This window comes from Perna viridis, chromosome 14 (assembly GCF_037379345.1).
Source record: "Perna viridis isolate PV_CMFRI_1.1 ecotype Kerala chromosome 14, ASM3737934v1, whole genome shotgun sequence".
NCBI classification, from domain to species: Eukaryota; Metazoa; Mollusca; class Bivalvia; order Mytilida; family Mytilidae; genus Perna; species Perna viridis.
The window spans coordinates 29,252,812-29,276,752 of record NC_142458.1 but is presented as its reverse complement, the minus strand read 5'-3'; the positions used below and the strand labels follow the sequence as shown (position 1 = coordinate 29,276,752).

The following is a 23,941-nucleotide window of genomic DNA, read 5'->3' as shown; positions in this document are numbered from 1 at the left end:
ACATGGCTTTACAAAACGAGTTTGAAGTTGCAAATTTTCACATTTAAACTATCAATTGTACTAAAATTGTATAACACGGAATCGTTTCCGGACATTCTGTCTAGTTTCCGGACTGTTTTATGAACAGGGACGTGTAAAATATCGAGTCTACCTTACGTTTTGATGAAAAAGACTTAAGGTTTTGAGATTAATTTTTTACATACAAAAATCATACATATTTGTCTTTATATCCTTGGACTTTTAAAACCTTAAAGATTTAACCACGAATCAGGGATTCTCAAACAAAAATGCGACTCAGGGGTTCATGATAAGGTTGGATTTCGTAATAAATTTGACAATACATAAACTGTGAACTTTGAACTTTCAATGGAAGCATGTGCAAACATGTACATGCATGCTTTCACAATATTTATGTCTTATGATGTTTAACTGTGCTCCAGGCTGATGCTTATATACTCCTACATCCTAAGAGGTTGGAATTCCGTTCCTCCATACCCCAACCTCTTACGTCCGACGTTCTTTGAAATCGGCAGAATTGTAGTGAACTATTTTCCCATTTAAAACGTTTTATACAGTTTCTATACCATAACACGGGAGAAGGTGACTAAACTGAAGAAAAATAATGACCTACCTGATGAGAAAACCAAATATCCTGGAAATCTTTTGTAAACGCAATTAAAATGAACCTCACGCATTTTTGTATTTTGTTTTTAGCCTTTTGAGTGTGTAATTCCGGTTGATAAGTTACGGATTTTAAAATTTGCGAAACGAACATATTAAATTAACCAACGAATTGCCTTTCGATAGGTTAAATTTCTTCTATGTAAATAAAAGACTTAAAATATTTTAAAACACATGTTTAGCTAATTCACATCTGCGGTGGCTTTCAACACGCCAGATGCTAGAGGTCAGGATCGCACCAAGTCAGAAAATAGCTTGCCAGACAACCTCTAGCATTGCTGGAGTAATGCTTGTATTGCAATATCCTCTGCAGTGAAGGATCCACTCTGTGAAAAGGAGAGTGTCAGCTGGGGTCTTCAGAAAAGGGGATGTGTGCAAGGATATTATTTACCATTTTTTATCAATTTTACACATGAAAATGACAAATTTTCCAATAAAAAGGGGTGTGCCAATCCCACGGATTATACTAAACGAGTTGATAAAAACAAACCAGATTCCTTGTCAGAATTCTAACGCAAAAAGAAGAAAGAAGTTCAGACGCAATAAAAAATTCAAAGATTTTTTTTTACCTCTCAAAACGACTCCAGTTTTAGTAGATGTGTGAATAGCTCACGATGGTAACATAGTTGTTATAGAAATTCAATATTTGCTCAAAGGTAACATCATTGTCCAGGCCAGGGGCGGATAAAGAATATTAAAAAAAGAGAGGGGCTCTGATCAAGACGTTTAAAAACAGGGGAGACAATCTATCGTTTGCTATATCTACTGTCTTTAAGTTGTTACATACTTACTTTTTTACTGCGTAAACACACATGTACAGAGCAGTTGTAATAAGTGGTTTGTACATTGAATTGTACGTTACTTTTGACAAGGTAGAAAAGTTGTTTTGAACATTTAAAATATCATAGTTTAATTTTCGGACAGCTAATCATGTCTGTCTGCTTCACGCAAAGAATGAATAAGTGAGCCCCTTTATGGTTCACTCTAATTCTGATTTGTTATAATCTAAATACCAATAAGAATTAAACTGAATATGGAATCACAAATGTAAAAGCATCTTCGCTACCATAGGGTTACGGTCTTGCCTCCTCCCTTCATGCTATGGGAGGGACAGGACCGTAACCCTTGCCTAATGAAGATGCTGTAAAATCTTGGAATCGGAAATAAGTCACTCATAACTTGGAAACTTCCTCGGTTTATATGATAGTAAAGGCCGATTTTATTGCAAATAATCCATTTACAAATAAAAATCTTTGTAACGTTCTCTTTTTCACCGTCATATACTAGATGACTTTTAAGCAATGTCAGAGTTTCCTTCTTTCGTTTAAACCGGAATGACATCATTTATATAAGAACAGATCGACGGGCGCTGAAGGAAACACAGAGAAAAGGCATTAAAATTAATAATGAACCAATGCATCTGGACCAAACCCCCAGTTCTTTTCATCAAGCCTGCCTTGCTAGTTTATTCTTTAAATTTATATATGTTATTATTATGACTATTTTTGTATTTTTGGTGATTTGTCTTGACTATGAATATCCTGTTCTTTATTCCAATTTCCTCAAAACGAACATTGTTGGGCGGTCGATCATTGAATAACAGAAAAAAAATATGTTAAACTTTTATCTATCTGCTTAAAATGCACTTAAAATATTGATCATGTCAAAAATAAGTTACTTTGGATAATATTCATGCTTTTCTGTCGTACCAACAGTTCGGAAACAGAACAGATTGTCCGGAAAATGACTTTGTATTTTACAATTTTAGTATAATTAGTAGTTAATATGTAACTTCAAACACATTTTGTAAAGCTCACCTTGTAGATCGAATAGAGAACGTTGTGTTTATTTTATTTTTTATTCAGTACAAAATACTTAGATAATATTCAACGGTGTCTTATTATCTCTTAATCATTGAAAAATGCACTGAAATGCACCAATTTTTAGGGGCAATTTTGTTCTGTGATTAAATGGTCAACTTTTGACGGAAAAAGTTCTTTTTCACATTTTTGAAATTCTATACATGTGACTTTTACATGTTTGTAGGTTTCCTGAAATTATTTCACTTAAATTACTTATAAGTGTATTGGGGTCGATTGATCTTTGACACCTCCTCTAATTAATGCAAAATAGAGGAAAACTTTACTGTTTTTCACTTTGATAAGTACGATATTAAAAAAAACTATATTGATTTATCTTTCCATTGACATATGATTTAGCCGTATACCCTCTAGGCCCACTAAACCCGAAAACTAAAGCATTTTTTATGTCTGTTCGCAGTACTATATCGAGGCATAGACAAATTAGGTGTATTTAAATCTGGAAATGTATTTGATTTCTTTAAGAGTATGTAGAACTATACAAGGTAACTGTTCATGGTAATAGTGCATGTGAAATATGACGGTAGATAAATATTCCCAGAAATGAAAAAAAAATGAACAAAAGTACGGTTTAATGTATTAAACGTCATCGACGAAAACAAAGGTTGGAAACACCTGTCTAATAAGTTAATTAGAATAATTTCACACAATTATCTATATTCCTACACGTGTTAATTCCGTTTATAATGACTGCAGTCTGCAATTAGCGCCCAGTTAAAAACATATAATAAGTAAACGTTTGCGAAAAATAGTCCCAAAATACCAAGGGAAGTGAAAACTATTAGAATGACCATTTTTTAAAACACATTTGCAGTTAACAAACTGCTAAAATGAAATGAGTATCGATTTTCTCCTTAACAAATAATCAACTCTAGTCCAATCATGTGCAAAAAGTGATAATTTTGTTATTTTCTGTAAAACGGTATTTTCTTGTCATTTCAAAACCTGAACACATTGACAAAGGACGGACAATACGTCAGTTTACGCTCATGGCGATCGAAGACCAAGAAGGTGTCTTTGATTGTATAGATCAGGTAGGCAATGAGTTTTTTTTTTATTCTATCAAAAATAATTTTAAAGCGTTCATTATCGTATGCCGAGGCACCTGACACATTTGCCATATTTCTTGTTATGCAGCGCGTACACTATAACGGGACGCGAACGAACATGTACTTTTCTTGTGAACAACGGATTGGTGTAAACTTGTTGATCACCTGTCAAACGATGAATTTATCAAAGAACGACTATGTAACGAAGCACATTGACAACGATTTTTTTACCTTTTTTAACGAATATGGTATAGCAGGTAATTTTGCGCGGTGTTAATTTTAAAATTTTTAAAAACGTAAAAATAAACTGCTTGAAAGATTTGCAACCATGGACGAAAAGGGATCCCCCCCCCATCTCCACAAAGTGCTTTTGACTTCGAAAAAAGATACAGAACCCATATTTTTTTTTCGAAAATACAGACTCACTACAAGATAAGCTCTTACTAAAATTAACAAAAATATACGATGGCCACAGTCCTCAGTACGATCATGTTATCTATAATTAGATTATTTTAAAGTATTTTACATAATTTTACTTTCATAAATCAATTGATAATAATATTCATCACCTAGTTCCTGGTTATTTTCGCAATCGAAATTATATTATTATTTGTTGAAAAAAACACACACCTATTTAAACTATAAATGACTATTGTTAAGTAGCAGTCCGCCTAAGAATCATGCAATTTTCACTGAAAATGATTTATTGATGTCAGATGTTTTATCCAAATTGACTTAAATCAGTTGGATATATCAGAAAAACAATGAATAAAATGGAAAAATTAAAAATGTTTACACCGTTACCATAGCAACAACCACTCCTTGGCAACCACATATTTAGGGCCTAATAATCACAAAAATGTCACAATTTGAATGTATTTTTTATATCTAATGGTGGAAATTTACCAAACTAAATAATTATATTAATGAAGTGTGCATTATGGAAAACAATTTCCAATAAAGGACAAAGCAATCTGATAGGTTAAGATCTGGTTACCATAGCTACAAAAATTCTTAATTTCTGACAATTTGAAATATACGAAAATAGGCTATGTTTAGACCCGTTTTGCTAACAAGAGCAAGAAGATATTATCCAAATGTATGCATAAATGTGTAGTAGGTGCTCTCACTGAAACATATCAAAAATAAAAATATGTAGCATATCTTTGTTTTTTGCTCATTTGGGCCTTAAATCACTCCCATAAAGACTTTTCTTCTTCTTAACGCTTTTTATACAAACTTTGTCCAGACCATTACTTTTCTGTCTTTTGACCTAGACTTCTAATATTTGGTATGTTGGTATATCCTCTCGAGGCAGAGTGTCGCGTTCCAGAGTGGGTGACCTTTGACCTTGACCTTTATATCAAGATCAAATAACATTCAAATTTTGGCAAAATACGATACACAATTTTTTCTGTGCCATTACTTTTTGGTCTTTTTACTTAGATATCTGACCTGTTTGACAATTAAGTAAATCACATCAAGTTAGAGTGAAATGTTCTAGATTGGATGACTTTTAACCTTAGCCTTTGACTCCAAGGTCAAATGACATACAAAATTTTGGCCAAATATCACACAAAATTTTGTCCGGGCTATAATTTTCTTTTGTCTTTCTTCTGAGACATCTGATATTTGGTATGGGGTTATGTTTTCTCAAGGCGATGCGCCTCGTACTAGATTGGTTGAATTTGAACTTGACTTTTGATCTCATGGTCAAATAACATATCAACTTTTGACTTGATGAGTGTTAATGAGGACAGATGTCATATGACTGATTCTAGATTGTTTTTTTTTTTTATTTCTGTGTTTTGAGAGAATTCAATCAGACCCAAGTAGAATATTTCTTGTTTTTGTTGATCAACTCATGACATTATATCCCATTTCCACTTTTAACTCCTGTTTTACTGAAATGCACATCTTCTTATCAAAATGTCCCAGGATTACATTCTTTTGATTTCCGCTAGAATCTTGGTTCCCATGATTATTCTTGTAAAGATGAACATGTAGGTTTTTGTTTACAGAATATTTCCAAATGTTTTATGATTTTGTTGTTTAAAATAATACACAATACTGTGACTTACTCAACATGGAATTTTGTGCCAGAAATTTAGATAAGAACAATTGGAAAATCAACATTAAATTTTATAATATATTATAGAAATATTATAAATGGATAACTAGAGTCTTAAGAGAGCCTGAATCGTTCACCTTGTTTACCATTTGCTTATATAAGAAAAAATGGCAATGAGATAGGCTAAGTTAAAATTAACTGAATAGTCAAATGCAGGAAACGCTTTTGATAGCATTTTATGACCTGAACCTGAATTTTGCTGAAGGCAACAGTTTTTGAAATATTTTTATAAAACTCTTCTGACCCCTATGTTCCATTTTTAGTATAGGCAACCATATACATTTTTAATGGATTATAAAACACAAGTCATTTCAAGCACAATATACTAAAAAATTAATATGCTTTATTTCCATTAACTGATCATAAATGGTTTAAGAGAAGATTTTCAAAATTGCACATATACATGTGGAAAAATTAAGAATTGTTTCAGGAGCCATAACTCCTACATTAGTAAACAAATCGTTTCGAAAATGTCGGTATTGGTCAATCTTTTAATACTGAACTATATAATCCTCCAAAAAGGGCATCAACCTTTGAGTTGTTTGCAAAAAATTGCCTTCTGACCCCTATGTTCTATTTTTAGTAACAGGGGTTATGTTTTTATCACGGATCAAGAATCCCAACATTTATTTTTTGTGGAATACCATACAGAACAATTGTTTTTAGGAGAATATTTTCAAAGTTGTACATACGAGGAATACCAAAAAAACTTTTATAGGGGTCATAACTCCTACATCAGTTGTAAATATCGTTTGCCAAATTTCGGCATAGGTTTTCTCTCAATCCTGGACAATATTATCCCCTGCAAGAATTACGCTAAAGGCAACGGTTTTTTGAGTAATTAAAAAAAAATGCCTTTTGACACCTATGTCCTATTTCTAGTAACGGCGGTTATGTTTTTTTCACGGATCATAAACCCCGACAGTCATTTTGTGCACAATTATCTAGAGGAAGAGAATTTCGAAAATTTGTCGAGGAGGACGCCAAGTGATGGCATAAGCTTACTTGGCCTTTGGCAAGGAGAGCTAAAAATAACAAATGTTTGTTTACTGGCCTGTTACTCTACATATATTAGTTGTAGCTGTCTAGAAACTACGTGAGAACCAAACATGGGTAACCTAAAGTTATACATTTCATATTGTATTGGCATTCAAGAATAAATTGCATAATTATAAAATATGAACTACTTTAACTTATAGTTAAGAAATTTACATGATCTTTCTACTTATTATTGCCCATACATGAGATCAGAAGTAAACTTTAATACAGTCAATGAAATGTAAAATATAGGTTGCAGACTTCGTTTGGGTGCTGATTTAATATCCTAATGTATCCGTATATGACTTCAGTTATATAATCCTGCCATTTATATTTAATGAGGTATGATACCAAAAGTACCAAATCGTGATGTTTTTACAAAAAAATAAGTTTTTCGTCTTCTTTGGCATATTCCTTTATATATTTTCCCTATATTCAACTATGCTGGAACACAGACATAAACATGTAGGTAGATTGATAAGAGAAATACATTTAAAACGCCAGACTTTGATTAATTTAAGTTTTAATTAATCTGAATTAAATATCATCTATTGGAAACAGAATGTAAACTTGACCTGTAACTTATTATTGTGAACTTATCATGTCATTATCTGCAAGCATTTAGGAAAAAAGTCCTTAGAACGATTATTTCTGTAAATTTTGCTTAGTTCAAGTCCCGTAATTTCAGTAAAATCATCGAAGTGAAACCAAACACAAACTTGTATTGTAACTCATCACGGTTAATTCATAATAAATATCATGTCAATATCTGCAAATGTTCAGAACAAAAATGTCAGGAAAACGGTTATTTCTGTGACTTTTGATGATTACAGAGAACGTAATTTTGGTTAAAATTATCGAAAAGTATGCTTGTCCTTTAACTTATCATTGTAAATTATTAACCAAAAAAATATTTCAATATCTGCAAGTGTTTAAAAAAAAGTCCGGAAAACTTAAGATGGACTGATGGACTCACGGTCAGACGGACAGGTCAAACACAATTTACCCTACGCAACCGCATTGCGTGGGGTATAATAATTTAAGCTCAGAGTTCTTCTCCTTTGAAATTAAGAGAACCCATATTCCATAACAGATGTAAAAGATTAGTACTGCTACTGGAGTTACGCACAATCAGGTGATTAAGGACAACTGATTCTTTACATTTACGACATACTGTAAGGTGAAATATTGCATGAAATCAGTCATCAACTTAAGCCCAAATTGTGTATGTCATTTGACCATAAGGTCAAAGGTCATGTTCAAACGTCACACATCTTAATTGGTACATGACACTCAACCTTGGCGTGAAATACACACATACCAAATGTCAGATATCTTAGTAAAAAGGCAAAAAAGTTATGGCACAGGGAAAACTTTGGTGGTATTTTGCCAAAATGTGTATCTTATTTGACCATGAGATTGACAGGTTAAATTCAGGTAAAATTTCATCTATTCTGGTACGCAATACTCCACCTTGAGAGGATATACCAACATACTAAATATTAGAAGTCTAGGTCAAAAAGACAAAAAGCGTTATGGTATGGACAAATTTTGTATGAATGGCAAAACTTTGGTATGTTATTTGAACATGAGGTCAAAAGTCAAGTTCAAATGTCAACCACCCTAGTATGTGGTGCCTGGCCTTCAGGTTTTATAATTCCATACCAAATATCAGATGTCTAAGTGAAATGTTTGTCTGGTATTTGGCCAAAATTTTGTATGTCATTTGATCTTGGAGTCAAAGGTCAAGGTCAAAAGTTATCCCATCTTGAACATTACACTTTACCTTCATGTGATTTACTTACATACCAAAAATCAGATATCTTGGTAAAAAGACAAAAATCAATATGACCAAGACAAAGTTTTTTTATGGCATTTTGCCAAAACCTTTATGTTATTTCTCCTCGGGGCCAAAGGTCAAGGTCAAAGGTCACCCACCTAAAACATTGTGATATACTAAAATGCCAAAGATCATGTATATAAGTAAAAAGACCAAATAATAATGGCACAGATAAAATTATGTATCGTATTTTGCCAAAATTTGTATGTTATTTGACCTTGATGTTAAAGGTCAAGGTCAAAAGTCTACCACTCTGGTATGCAACAATCTACCCTGAGAGGATATACCAACATACCAAATATTAGAAGTCTAGGTCAAAAGACAAAAAAGTTTGGTCTGGACAAAGTTTGTATGAAAAACGTTAAGAGGAAGAAAAATCCTTACAGGGAGTGATTTTGGGTGCAGATGAGCAAATAACACAGATATGCTACATATTTTTATTTTTGATATGTTTCAGTAGAGAGCACCTACTACACATCCATGCATACATTTTATTAATATCCTCTTGCTCTTGTTAGAAACACGGGTCTGAACATAGCCTATTTTCGTACATTTCAAATTGTCAAAAATTAAGAATTTTGGTTGCTATGGTAACCAGATCTAAACCAATCTGATTGCTTTGTACTTTCTTGTAAATTGTTTGTCATAAGACATACTTCATTAATATAATTATGTAGTTTGACAAATTTCCTCCATTAGATACAAAAAAATACATTCAAATTGTGATGTTTTTTGTGTTTTTGGGCCCAAAATTGGTGGTTGCTAAGGAATGGTCGTTGCTATGGTAACGGTGATATATTTTTCATTTTTTTATATTAATTCTTGTTTTTCCATTAAATCCTACATTTTGCAAATCAATTTGGTTCAAATGTCTGACATCGATAAATCACCCACTGCATGATTCTTAGGTGGACTGCTACATAACTATCAAACATGTGATTAAGTGAAAGCTGTATACCGTTGGAATCAGGACAAATAATAAGTTCTGAACATTTGTCACAAATGGTACTTCTAGTTCTTTATAATCAATTAAACTTTCCAAAAACCCGTAAAAAACGTCATAATTCCGTATGTCAGGTGTAATACAGTGTAGGTGCAAAAAAGCTAAAATAGTGAATTGCGCTATTGCAGAGGTTACAAAATTCGCCAAATTTTGCATGGAAGAATAATTTTATACTTTCTTTTTGAGATAATTATCGAAATTGCGTTAATTTTAGGCAAAAAAAAATATTCAATGCAAAAATGAAAGTGTTGGTAAATGGTCAGATTTCTAAAAGTATTCAGTAATCAAATTATGTTATTAATGTAAGAACTTATTTACACAATATTCTTTTCCGATTAATGTTTCCTAAAAATGTACACACTTTCAACAATTCTACGTCGGCATTTGATAACATTTTCAGTACAAATAAAAAAGTTACGTCTTTCTGAAAATTTCTACCGAAATGTCAGCTGTCAATATTTTCCGGGTTCGTTGAGAAAATGTCATGCTCCAATTAACGCAATTCTACAATCAATTGGCGATTTCTTCTATGAAATAATGATACTTTGTAGTTGTACATACACTTTGGAATACACATATTTCATTTTTTATGGTTTAAACTGTTTAAAACGGACAAAATTCAAACAAAACAAATGCCTAGCAATTTGTCGAACTTTCACTTTTTGAACGTTTTGAACGTTTTCCGTCGATCGGGAAATTGGTAAATAAAACGGAAATAATTTCCGCTTTAGATAACAATAGACACTTATACTCGTCTCTGCAATTACAAGTAAAGAACATGCAACTGAAAGAGACAAAAAAATCGAAATGAAATGGATATAAAATGACTAAGAGTATCTGTATTTTGTGTTATTAACAAACGAAAGAATAAACAAAAACAAAAAAAAAGAAACAAAAAGAATAGAATATTTTTTTATACTTAAGGAATTCGATCGGAGTAGAATGACTGAAATGCAAAATAGGATTGACAGAACTTTAAAAATGTATAGAAAAGTAGAATGCTAACAGATAAAATGAATGCAGGAAAGGGAGTCATAAACATTTTTTTTAAATTGGAAAACGCAAATGAAAAAAATATCAATGAGCGGCTATCTAATGGGTGTTGATGAAAGTCCGATTCTCTGATGGATAGAAAGCGCTTTCATTCGAAATACTAAGTTGCGGAAGGTCCAAATTCTGTATATTAAAATGCACATTTTAACTTATCGCAGGAGAAAGTTGCTATGTTCTCTCTCGAAACAGAGTTGCATTCCACGCTGCGGTGCACATGCAAGTGTAAATTTAATTTACCGGTAGTACTGATAATCAAATTAATTAATGTTTTCGATTTTCTAAGAAATGTTCAAGATGTTTCAATTGCTACCAATAAAAAAATATTGTATATTTTGTTTTACTGTACCCGTGTTTCAATAAGCAAGCAAGCAAGAAACGAAAAGTGTCAACAAACGTCGAATTCTGATGTTACGGAATGTGACGCAATAGTGTGCGTAACGTCTTTTAAAATTAAGTTGCTGTACTTGGGCATGAAGGCGGCAGCAATGACATAGTCAGTGCGCCAGTGTTCAAACAAGCATTCGAAACTCTAATAAGTTTGAAACTGTGAATATTATAACTTTTTTTTAACAAAAATACAACTGTTCTGATAAAGTGACTTTTCAAGAATGTTTCGGTGCTCCTACATTTGAAAATTGCTTTTAGGGAGCAAACACTTGATTTTTATAGGAGCCAGATCAATTTTTTTATCCCACCTTTTTATTTTGAGAAGCTTTTTTTCTTCGATCCAATGCGCCGAATATTTTTTTTCAAATATAAAATAAATATTAGTATAATATTAGATCTGCGCTTCCTTTTTACTTATTGGCGGGCCTGCTTTTTCATTTCAAAATTTATCCGAGCCCCCATTTAATGGTAGATCCCTTAGAGCCTTCCATTTATCGGCATTGACAGATTTTTTATGATGACCTACCATATAATATCATCATGTTCTTGAGCAAAACATCAGCTCCAATCGCCATGTTTAAAACACAATGATAAAGTTGTATAGATGAAAGGCAAAATAAAATGTGTGTCACTAACGTTTGAAACAAACCAAATGTATTCACACAGAAAATAAACAGGCCAAAACATCATATTCACTTCTAGTCCGAATTTCCTCTGACCCTGCAACCCTGCTCTTTTTTATTTGGGTATTGATATGTCGAGTTCGGACTAATTCACTTCTTTTGATTAGTAAAAAAAAATAGAGGAAGACTCAAAAACTATCAGAAAATATTAATTTATTTTTTTACGGAAACGTAATCTTAACCTATGTATGTTTATTTGTTTGAAGCGATGAATTTTCTCTGCAAGGACAGTCACTTTTTAATACTTCTGGGTCATTACTTTTTTTTCGTTAGTATATTGGGGAACCTTAAGGGAAATTAAGATAGTACATGTAATAGCCGTAGAGCACACACCGCTTCGCTGTTCGCTATAATTGAAATAAATGAATTATGAAAACAACAATCAAGATTAATAATTGAAGTTATTTTACCTTCCCAAAGAAAACGATCATTAGACAAAAACAATTTCAAGAAGTCGCCCACTGTTCAATTTCTTGTGTGGTAAATTGGATATCAGGGCTTCCTTTTCATCTTTCATAGATTAATATGACGTAAGTACGTTAGACTGCATTGTTTACTGTTGAATACTAATATCCCCTCGATTAATTAGATGTCCAAGTAGTTAAGTTGTTTTCGCCTCGACGCCCTATATCTATTTGTACATTTTGTTCTTATTTCTTCAGCTGCTGTCGAACACTTCATTGACACTTAGGAACCAGTCATGTCCAGTCATAGAAGAGAAGAAATTTATTCCCTTACCAGCTTTAATAGATACCGACGTCTCCTTGGCAACACTGTATGTCGCCATCATGGCTGTTGCATTGTTTATCGGAACGTTTGGAAACATAATGATATTGCTGATAGCTGGCTTGGCAAGAGGGTTGAACAAGATCGGGAAAGAGTTCATGGTGAATTTGGCCCTAGCTGACCTGTGCGTGTCAGCCATCGCAGACCCAATGTGTATAATAGGTAAACAATATTAAAAAGTTTGGTACTGACCCTCTCAATTTAAAGTATTTTCAGCAGATCAGTTTTCAAATTTAACACATTTTCCATATCAGATCCTCCTTATCTATTTTTTAAAAGTTCCAAATGTGAAATGTTGTTACAACCATTAAAATCACCTTAATCTCTTTTAGGGTGAATGGGTGAAGTTGGATGTACTGGGATTTAGATGGATGGAATGGGTGTAGTTGGATGTACTAGATAGATGGAATGGGTGTAGTTGGATGTACTAGATGGATGGAATGGGTGTAGTTGGATGTAGTAGATGGATGGAATGGGTGTAGTTGGATGTACTAGATGGATGGAATAGGTGTAGTTGGATGTACTGGGGTTGTCATTATTAGTGTTGTAGTATGTGCTTTGGAGTGATGTAGCTATTCAATTTTATAGCTCAAACTCTATAAGATATAAATTAAACAAAAATCAGATAAACTACACGGTCTCTGTAAATGTGTTTTATCAAACTTTCGAGGATGACAATTCAATACTTTACTATAACTAAATTCAAATTCAAAATTTTAATAAAACTAATGCACATTATATATGTAACACTTTGACCACAAGTAATTTGCCATCCGATTGTTTATACCTTTTTTGAGTCTTCCCATATCAAAACAATCGCTGTGCATGGTGTGATCAAATGCATATGATGATGATTGGGGTTTTTTTACGGTCTTGACTATCCTTACGGATCTCGCACGACCGCCCCTTACGGGGATTCTGTTATTAAATGTCTGTTAGCAGTTGGAGGTAGCGGAGCCCAGCCTTCGGGATATCCAACCGAAGAACACCGCCAGAGTATGTCCTACTAGCGGCTGCTCTGTTGACGCTCTAGCCTATTCCCAGACCCCACGTGGGTCCGAGAGCGTTTTCCCACTCTAACTGTTTGGGAGTACGTCAACGTGAAGAGTGATGCATATGATTACATTTATTGATTGGATAATCGTCTTTATACCTGATTTTTCATGAAAACACATCTTCGAACTATTATATAGGCCACGCCTACAATTAAGTGGGTGGACTACTTTTATTGATCACTATGCATTGCCTATTATCTGCGTATATCTAAAAAATGAAGGAATAAAATAACTTGAAATAAACATATGAAATGTAACTATAAGAACTGAATGTTTCATTTTTGATCTTTCGTGGGTGTGTAGAAGCGTTGATCGGTCGCATATTTTGGACATTAATTCATTAAAAATGTGCTAAGTTCAACACTTTTCCACGCCGATGAAACATCAAAAATGAAAAATGCAATCAGTATTTGAATTTTATATACATATCGTATTTAATAATTTGTAGTAAAACACGGTAAACGCGTTATATGGTTTTCTCTTAATTGAACGTTCGTCAAACACGCATCAATCGGCGGGTAGCTTGGTTACGCAGTTTCTCCGATTTAAATTTCGTCGTCTCTTTTTATTCGATAAAATCAGAAAACGAATGTATATTAATTGATCATCTTAAATTTCAACTTCAAAATTTATGTTTGATCTGGTTCAGACAAAAAGATCTTTAATTCTATATTCGGTGTAATTTTCGTATAACTGTAGACTACTGTATAACAGTATGGACCGGGAGCAGTAATCTACAATTTCTTGAGATTCTTCAGTTTCCAAATTGTAAGGGTTTATTAATTGTCTATCCTTTTTGTGATTTCAGCTCAATGTACACCGACATTTTATCCCTGTCTGTCGAGGACTACCTTGTACGCTGACGTGAAGATATATTCGCAGCGAACCTGGTGTGTTTCGACAGATGTCGGGATGTTCCCGACAAGTTGGATGGAATGATATTGTTTTTTTTCAATTTATCCTTCCGTAAATGTTATCACATATTAGATGAGGAAAGGCTTGGGGTTCCGAATAAAAACAGGAAAGATTCGAAAGCACTGCTTTTGTCTGGTATGCACAAAAATATTAATATGTGTTTTGGTTTGAGCTGGCTATTCAATTTTATAGTTCATACCTGTATCGTATAGGGTACATGTACCTGTAGAAGCTAAACAATATAATCAGATATACAACACGGGGAAAAATTGCAACATATGTGTTTTTCATATGTCAGGCCTTTCATTAAGAGGCGGTACCAGGTAATTTTACCCTTCTAAACTACTGAAAGGTACCTCCAGAATTTTAAAATTTTATACAGTTTTATTAAACAAAATGATGAAAAGTATCTCCTACAAAACCAAAGGTACCTGCATAGTATAAAAATAATGAAACCCCTGATATGTTTAGGACCACCACGAAAAACATATGAAAGACATGTTTTCAATTACAATATAAATATATTTATGATACACTCTCATTAAATAAATAATAGGTAATGTTTACTAGATGATTTCAACCATTACATGTACATGTTTTCATTTTAATTGGGGGCAAATTATGCAGTTCACGAGTTTTAACGGGCAAAAAAATACATGTAGACATATGTTTTCATACCGATCCTAAACATGTGTTTCCGTATGTTTTGAAACATATGAACATATACATATATTGCCATTTTATTGACTGTGTAGAACTAACGCTTTGTACGTTTTATTTACAAATATAAATCGCTACGATTAACACGAAAACCTGAAAGTTCTTCTGTAAAACTACCTTGAACTCTTAATGTTGTAGGTGTTGTGAAAGGGGAACACTTTTTCAACGGAGCCCCATGGCTTTGCCAAACCGTAGCCAGTTTGTGTCTGACAGCCTGCTTCTGTGCATTTGCTAGCTTGACCATGTTGTCTCTGAACAGATACATCTATCTTTGCCACAACAACGTGTATGATAGGATGTACGGACGGAAGACCTGCATCGTCATGTGCCTTATGTGCTGGGTATTTGCCTTCCTCTGTGAATTTCCCAATTTCTTAGGGTGGGGAGGGCATTACTTTGACCAAAAGAGCCATCAATGCATCTGGGACCGAACCAGCAGTATAAGTTACACCCTTTTCGTAGCGTTTGGTCTTATTGGTTTTCCTCTTCTGACGATGATGGTTTGCTTCATTTTGATATTTCGTCGGATTTGGAACACCAAGAAGGCCCTCTACGAAGTAGACATGGAGAGAGATGGTAGGATGGTAAAAGTGATGACCGAAACAGCCCGAACAGCGAAGACCATCTTTGTTATATTTCTCGTGTTCGTCGTCTGCTGGACTCCGTACGCCACAGTGATTGCGATTGACATAGAAGACAAGCTCAATATGAAAGTTCATCTTTTCATCACTCTCCTAGCTCATCTTCATTCCAGTGCTAACTTCGTCGTCTACTTCGTTAGTAACAAAAGGTTCCGAGTAGCTTTATCGCGAATCTGGGGATGTTATACCGACTTGGCATCATCTACAACGTCAGAGACGAAAAGTTCAAACGTTCGAGAGTCATCGGATAGTGGTTTCAATAAATTTTACCAGTGCAAGGGTCTGAAGAATGAAGGAAGCAATAAAAGTAGCTTCAGTGATGATTGTCACATGTAGTCCTGACTCTCCTTCAAATAAAGGACTATCCACTTAAAACTGGTTGATTACCAACACTACCCCTACCTAAAATTGCCAATATATACATGCACCTCTTCAAAAGTAGAGAAAATATCAATTTGTGTTTACGTGACAATTTTTAAGTGATCTTTCAACCTCCGGTGTTATCTCTCGGTTCCCTGAATTAATGACGTTGTCAAGAACTTATGATTTTCTACATTACAATGAACGATGCATTAAAATACTACTTAATCAGACTGTCTTTAGTTATACTTTAGTTGAATTTTAGAGGATGCAGCAAGAATCCGATTTATGTTTTCCTACTCGAAATAGAACATGTAATGTTGGTACAAGTAGGTAGGAGGTTTTATAATTATACCCTCGCTCCGAAGGAGAGGGAGGTGTACTGTTTTACCCTTGTTTTCGTGTTTCCGTAACAATTGTTTCCCTGACAGTTTTCTCAGCAACTACTGGGCACAGCGGCTTGAAATGTAACACTTTCTTTCTGTAGGTATGCCATAATGTAGAATCCATTTTCGGAAAAAAAAGATAACAAGTTCTTTTTTACCCAAGGATTTTGTTTATTTTCCTAACATCGTGATTAAAAGAGGGGATTTCACTAGTGAGCCATCGCTTTCTCGTTTTTCTTCTGCTAAAAAGTAGGTAGTTTTTTTGTTTGTAAATCGAAATCGGTTGATAATTTCTAGCCGTGTTTTGCATCAAGAATGGCCGGAAAAAAATTACAAAAGTTATTCTAAGCCTCCATAGAGATGCTCTATATGTCTGACTTCCCTACTTGTCGTACTTAAAACAATTTTGGTCATTTCTATTATATGTAATTTGTACCTGGCTTCAAGGAAGAAAATTTAGTATTTATACATGCTACTGCTTTTCCCAACTCTTCGTCTCGTAGTAGAAACAAATAGAAATTTAAAACCAATCAAATAGAATCAAAGAATACTTACATTAACGTTACAATGGCATGAAATTAAAGATGTTAAATTCTATTTTCGTTTCTTGTACAAAAATAGACAAAAATCAATAAAAAAGGAATTACTTCTTGTTTGAATCAAAATGACGGAACCACTTTTCGGTTTGATTAAAAATTGGCCCGAAGTATAACTCAACTTGTCATTAAAGTCGACAAACGATAGATAGAAGTCTTACAAGTGGTCTGATGTTAAGGTCACTGAGATTCTAAGGTCTGTATATCCAAGAGAATCATTGGGATAGCCCTGGTTTTAGGAGTTTTCGTACAAAAAATCTGACAGCGGACCATTGAGTATCATTCTCTTTAGAGAGGAACTCGTTCGCAGCAAGATTTTTTCGTATCATTCTCCAGTGGTGGACAGCTATTCTTTTCACCATGATCCTCTGCCCATTAAAATAGTATTTTTGTTCGTTCTGTTATTGCATGAAACGCATTTGTGACTGGACGTTAAACAACAATCAGTCATGGCCTGCTAATATTTCAGGTTATGATGTCGCCCGATAACTTGATGAAACCAGATTTTTACCAGATGTTTCTTTCATTGTTTTGCCTGTATTATTTAAAATGTTTTATGATGTCTAGTTATGTCATAATTGATTCCCTATAGTAAATGACGAAGGCAGAATTACATTGCCACCAGGAAAACATGGGTCAAGTCAGTATTCACAAAATGTCTATAATTTTTCTGTCGGAAACAAAAATAATTCTAAATAATAACTGGATATCAGAAATAGAATATGTAAGACAGCATATGAGACGTATATTATATAAATTTGGTCTTAAATATAACGAGTTATGGTGAATATGTTAAAGAAACAACATCCCATCGGAATGAAAAATGTCAGCTCAAAGCAACCCATGGGTCCTCAATGAACGACGAGGAAACCCTCACACCACAGGGTAGAATGCAGCTGGCCCTAAAACATATTATACCCATAGGTACAATGTACAGCGAAATAGTTGCCCTCGTAGACTCCAGGAACATAAAAGAAAACTGAAAGTGAGCCAGAAATTCCTGACAGGCGCAAAACAATTTCGGCGGGGTTAAAGTACTGTAAGTGTTATAACATCCCCATCTTTAAATCTGGCCTCTATGGAAAGTATTATACAATTAAGCACACCTAAAAAGCCAGTCTTTCAGGGAACGATGGCGCATCGTCAGAAGTCAGAGTAGTGTCTTGTAACTATTGCATAACTTAACAACTGAGACACATTAACACTTTAAAGGAAACTTATCATTTAAAACAAAAATCGTCTCATTTGTCGTATATTTTTGAACAGAGATCATTACTACTACCAGTAGCTTTGTCTGTAGGCTCTTTGATTTCTAGATCTGGTGGAATAATGAATGTAACTCGTTCTCTAAATTTAGAATCGCCAATATATCGATATGCGTAATTACAGGATCTTACTTCTTTAACTAAGTCTTATTCCTTTGAAAAAAATGCGGACGCGTAAGTCATTTGTTCTACAAATCAGTTAATAATGTTTTATTTTATTGCAATCCGCTTTTAATTGTTCTTCTTGGAAACCAATCTGCTAATATACATGTAACCTACGGTGATGAAGGTAATATGTCCTCATGTGGACTGCCAGATGACTGTTTTGTGTTGTCTTTAACGGGAGTATGCAGATCACATGCAATTTATTTAATGCATTTTCAATATCATTTTACATATCAGTAATACTGTTTTTCTCCACAATTCTTAAATTTATAAGTTGAAGCTGCATGGAAACTTTAAAACAGGCTTAAGAGTTTAACTTATCTTCTTCCAGTTTTCTATTGAAACAGGTACATTTGTATGGTTTCATTTGCATCTCTTACGGGGCGCCGAATGGGACTTGATCTTTTTGTAATCAAAATCAATTTTGTGTCACAAAAGTCTATTCTGTACCACAAAATTCAATTTTGTGAGACAAAAGTCAATTCTGTGGCGATCACAAAATTCAATTTTGTGAGAAAAAAGTCAATTCTGTGTCGATCACAAAATTCAATTTTGTGACACAAAATTCAATTTTGTGAGACAAAATTCGATTCTGTGTCACAAAAGTCAATTCTGTGTCACAAAATTCAATTCTGTGAGACAAAATTCAATTTGTGTCACAAAGTCAATTTTGTATGCAAAGTAGTTTACGGATATGCAAATGAATTCAAAATATGAAGCATCATGTACACGTATATTACAAACTTAAAGCATTCACTATAATACAGTGGATAAGGTACGAATGTGTACGGGTTATAATAAAGCACATGAAGAAATATCGGATATCGTAATTGTATAACCCACTGTGTCACTTTATCTTGAATCTAAAGATAGATCACTTGAACATTTGTAAACAAAAGGGAAACGAAATTTAGACACATACTATGTCGGTTTTTCATCTCGCCCGACTTGTTCCACCGAATTCCTTGTGTCAAGCATCAATAGTATCGGGATGAAATAAGGATTCTATCTGTATCAAGCAAAAAATCGTGAGGGATAGTGGAACCAAATAATATTTCGTCGACTTGGAAAGTTTAACAAAGTTCACCGCACAACATATTTCTAATATGACTTTCTTGGCTAATCTGACGATTCATTTCTTTTTCCATCAAAATCTGGGACAAATACATTAATACAAACTATCTTGTCAAATTTTAACAAATTCTGTTTCGATTAACAAGTCCGGCAAAAGCATTTTATAGTTGAAGAAATGATCACATGATTCACCAGGGGAAAATCCAAATAAATCGAAAGTAGAAAAATCGCGTATTTTAAAACCTGTTATATCAAACAAATATCATAGAAAACGTATAATAGCAATTTTAGTAATTTCAAAACAGTTTTTCTGTATAATGCAACTTAAGATTTTTTTTAATTTCACTTAAAACGGCCTTTATTTAACCGTCCTGCGTTGCTTGAAGTTATCGGAAACTGTAACCTGCGTCTGCGAGACCCGCGGTTACTCTAACTAATGAGAAACCTTCTGACAAAACTCGTGATGAGAGAATTCATTTTCATATCCAAATGATTCTGTAAACTAATTTGCATACAAAATAGACTTTTGTGACACAAAATTGTCTTTTGTGACTCAAAATAGACTTTTGTCTCATAAAATTGATTTTTGTGACACAAAATTGAAAATTTGTAGTATGTTATAAATTTTGTTAATCAGAATTCATTTTTGTTGAACAAAATTCACTTTTGTCTGTACAAAATTGAATTTTGAGTACAAAACCACAAGAGTCCCAATCGGCGCCCCGTAGGCAATACCGATAAAACCAAGATGACCGTCTGTGTACTCAAATCTATCTAGTTACTCGTGGAAATGTCAAACAAAGTTCGCTTTTACCCAACTATATTTCTACCAGGCCACTAGGCTAAGCATAACACCTCGAATGTTAATTAAATTGTGCTGGTAGAGTACAGAGCCAGAAGTGTCTCATATGATTAATACATATTGCTCGATTCACATGATTATCATAAATATTCGGATTCAGATTTAATATTTTATCAATGTCTCACCACTTGTACAACATAATACATGTCAATGTTTTAATAAAACATAGTGTTATCTATACTTTAAGACATCCTGACGACGGACATACAAAATGACCTTTGCATAGACAGAACGCTAGTAATGGCTTGAAATAACCTGCTGATAGACATACAAAATGATGGCTATTTTGCATATAGACAGAACGCAAGTGATGGATAACTCGCATATATGTATAAATAAAAACAAAGACAAATTTTCAATTTGCCGACAGCCCGTCGTACGTGATAGAAAAAACATAGAAAGTGCACTGTCTACAGTCCCAAAACCTTGGAAATCTTGAGGCGATTCTCGGTAGAATCTACTATGTAACCGTCCTTTCTAGAGTCAAATTTCCATCTGCCATGTTTCTTCAAACATCGATCACTAACATCCGCATTAGCCCCTGCCGTAGCGCCACCTGACCTAAAGGAATGAAGACCCACATTACAAAGGGCAAACCAATTTAAATTTACTCTTCTCAAAATCGACTCTCTAGCCGCCGTATAACTTAGTTTCTTATTTTTACTAATAAGTTTGCATGTTTTGCCTGATCTATAGACTGGTCTAAACAAATAATAATTATTATCGGATTGACAATCAAAACCTGCCAAATTTATATATCGTAAAAACATATTGTACGGACAAGCAACTGTAGTACCTTTAGAAATTAAAACTTCTGAACTCTTTGCCTATACTTTTTTGAATGTGTAAAACTAGATGCGACTCATGTATATCAACATCAGAAAAATATAACGAACTAACTTCGTCATACCTGAGAAATCCGGCAAAACTTAAAAGCATCATACAAAGGTCCCTAACAACAAGTAAATCTGCAGAATGTTTGAAAGTTTCACAAATGTTTACAAGCGTCTGGGTAGACACGGGTTCCTTTTTATCTGTCTTTTTAGGTGCAACCCTTTTTGAAGATTCGAGTATGGATGTAACAAAAGTGTTAGTAGTAGGATCTCTAAGTCCGTTTATCTCACGCGCCCATTTTATACCATAAATTGCATTGGATACAGGATGAAAAGTCGAGCCATTGTTCAATAAATGTGTCAGATAAAGTGCTACGTGAATGGACTGAGCGAGTAATGCAACAAGACCTTGTGAAATAATAAAACGTTCCCATCTTTTAAAAGCTTTAAATAACAGTTCACTGTGTTGTCACTTTTACAGCTGACCAAAAGTTCGCACATTTTTTGATACAGTTTATACATGTAGCTGTCAATCCTGACTCCACTGTCTTGACATGCTTCCTCCACTGTACGAGTTAAATTTATGCCTTGTTCTTTTGATCAGCCAAAGCTTTTGGGCAGTTTCTCACCCAGTGTCCATAAACATTACAATAAAAACATCTACCAGGACGAACATCAGGATTTGGCCCATCGCTGATAACTGGAATAGAATTTCCTGCCTGAGGTTGTGCTGTTCTAGAATACGGAGTACTCCTACGTGCATCTGATCGTTTTTTAATTTTTTCTTTCTTAATCTTGTTGTCGGCGCGTGTTTGCGCTTTATGTATTCTTTTCTCGTCTTCCGAGTCCTCTGCCAATGGGTTAGAAATATATTCATCTACCACACGCCAACCAGATTCTGACGAATCAGCTAATTTAATCAGTTTTTGCCTATTTTTAATCAAATCCATACCTTCTGATATCTTTCTTTTGGCATTAGTAACATTTTCCGTCGTCATATCCTTTTCTGTAATCTCTGCGTGCGCTTCCCTCATTTTAACGAAAACTTTCTGGTTGTGCTTATACTGCTCTTCATTACCGCGTGTTTTAAACTTGTATGATTCGGCCATATTTTCGTCAATTTTTGCAATCTGTGTATCAGACAGTGCCTTTTGGTTCTCGTGAATGCGGCGCTGAAATCCATCCAAACGTGTATCTAAAAGATTAGACATACTGTTGAGCGTTTGGTGCTGTGAGGAATCAATGGCATGTTGTACTTTTGGTCGAATTGCTCTCTGAATATTGGCGTCCATCTTGCTAACTTGAACGACGGCTAGAAAGTGAGGAACGAATAGAATACATCTAACAATCACGGATAAAAATCAGTCCCCTGATTGGACATAAAAACCCACGTGACTACCAAATATCATGCATATGCATACCGACAATACAATATTTTCCGCTATACTGCGAAACACGGGAAAATACTAGTATATACAATAATTAAATATTATCATATACTAAAAGTACATGTGCCATTCTATAAAGAATTATGAACGACCATAAAATATAAATTAGTTGAATAAGACATATATAAACGCACTTGTGAAATTTTAAAGTGATTAAGCCTAGAAGGTAAAATGTTATCATCAATACAGACAACTATTTCTTCTAAAAAAATAAAGCATGTTTTGGCAACTATATCAAAGCATTCAACACTTTGAAACAAAAAAACAAATTTATCATCATCAGATCAAATATCAAACTCTCGATTTACACCTTTGACATCATATAATAATTTTTCTCGCAAATCTACATATAGAGGGCAAGCAAATAACACATACTTCTCATCCTCAATCTGATCATTACATATAAAACATACTCGTTCATTGACCTCTTTATTTTCGTAACGACCTGCTTCAATACGTAAGGGGGCTACGCCACATCTAAATTTTGCAAATGCACCTCTATATCTTTCAGTAATAGTTTTACTTAAATATAATTCTGTTTCAAAAGTAGTTTTAAAAAGTTTATAATTTCTTATTTTTTTACCAACATCATAAGGATAAAATTCTCCGTTGCCATTCAATTTTATACTAATGAAACAGCAAATAAATTCTTATAAAATATATTATGTAAATCAGTATATAGATCTAAGTCACATTCTCTAAAACACCAATTTTTCTTATTACTGATAGCATTTCTATGGCACCATATGAAAACTCTATTATTAATTCTATCCATGGGCATAACATTAACTTAAGCCCAGTGTCTAAAAACACAGCTCCATTGTTTAACACTCGGAAGTCTCCAGCCCATACCCCTATTAATGGCATCATTAGGAGTATATTTACCTAGACCCATTAAATAACTATCGGCTCTGTGCTGGACAGCATTTGTACATGTAAAATCTCTGGTGCCCCAGATCGCTGCACCGTAGCTAACAACTGACCAGACTAAGCTATCATAAAGTTTTGTAAAAGTTTTATACTGGAAATCTCCGTGTGTTTTACTCTTCATAATTAACAAACTAAGAGCTCTACTGGTTGACCTTGCAAC

General features: G+C 33.9%; 1 protein-coding gene and 1 pseudogene across 1 annotated transcript; one reads left to right on the top strand and one right to left on the bottom strand.

The window, feature by feature from the left end:
• Nucleotides 1-3,550: 3,550 nt before the first annotated feature.
• Nucleotides 3,551-16,198, top strand: LOC148598915 (melatonin receptor type 1A-like). The gene is made up of 3 exons (XM_088560266.1): nt 3,551-3,595; nt 12,408-12,693; nt 15,360-16,198. Exons 1-3 carry the CDS (start codon nt 3,551-3,553, stop codon nt 16,196-16,198), a joined length of 1,170 nt encoding a protein of 389 aa, XP_088416392.1.
• Nucleotides 16,199-20,809: 4,611 nt separating this feature from the next.
• LOC148598914 (uncharacterized) lies at nt 20,810-22,695 on the bottom strand (annotated as a pseudogene).
• Nucleotides 22,696-23,941: the final 1,246 nt, after the last annotated feature.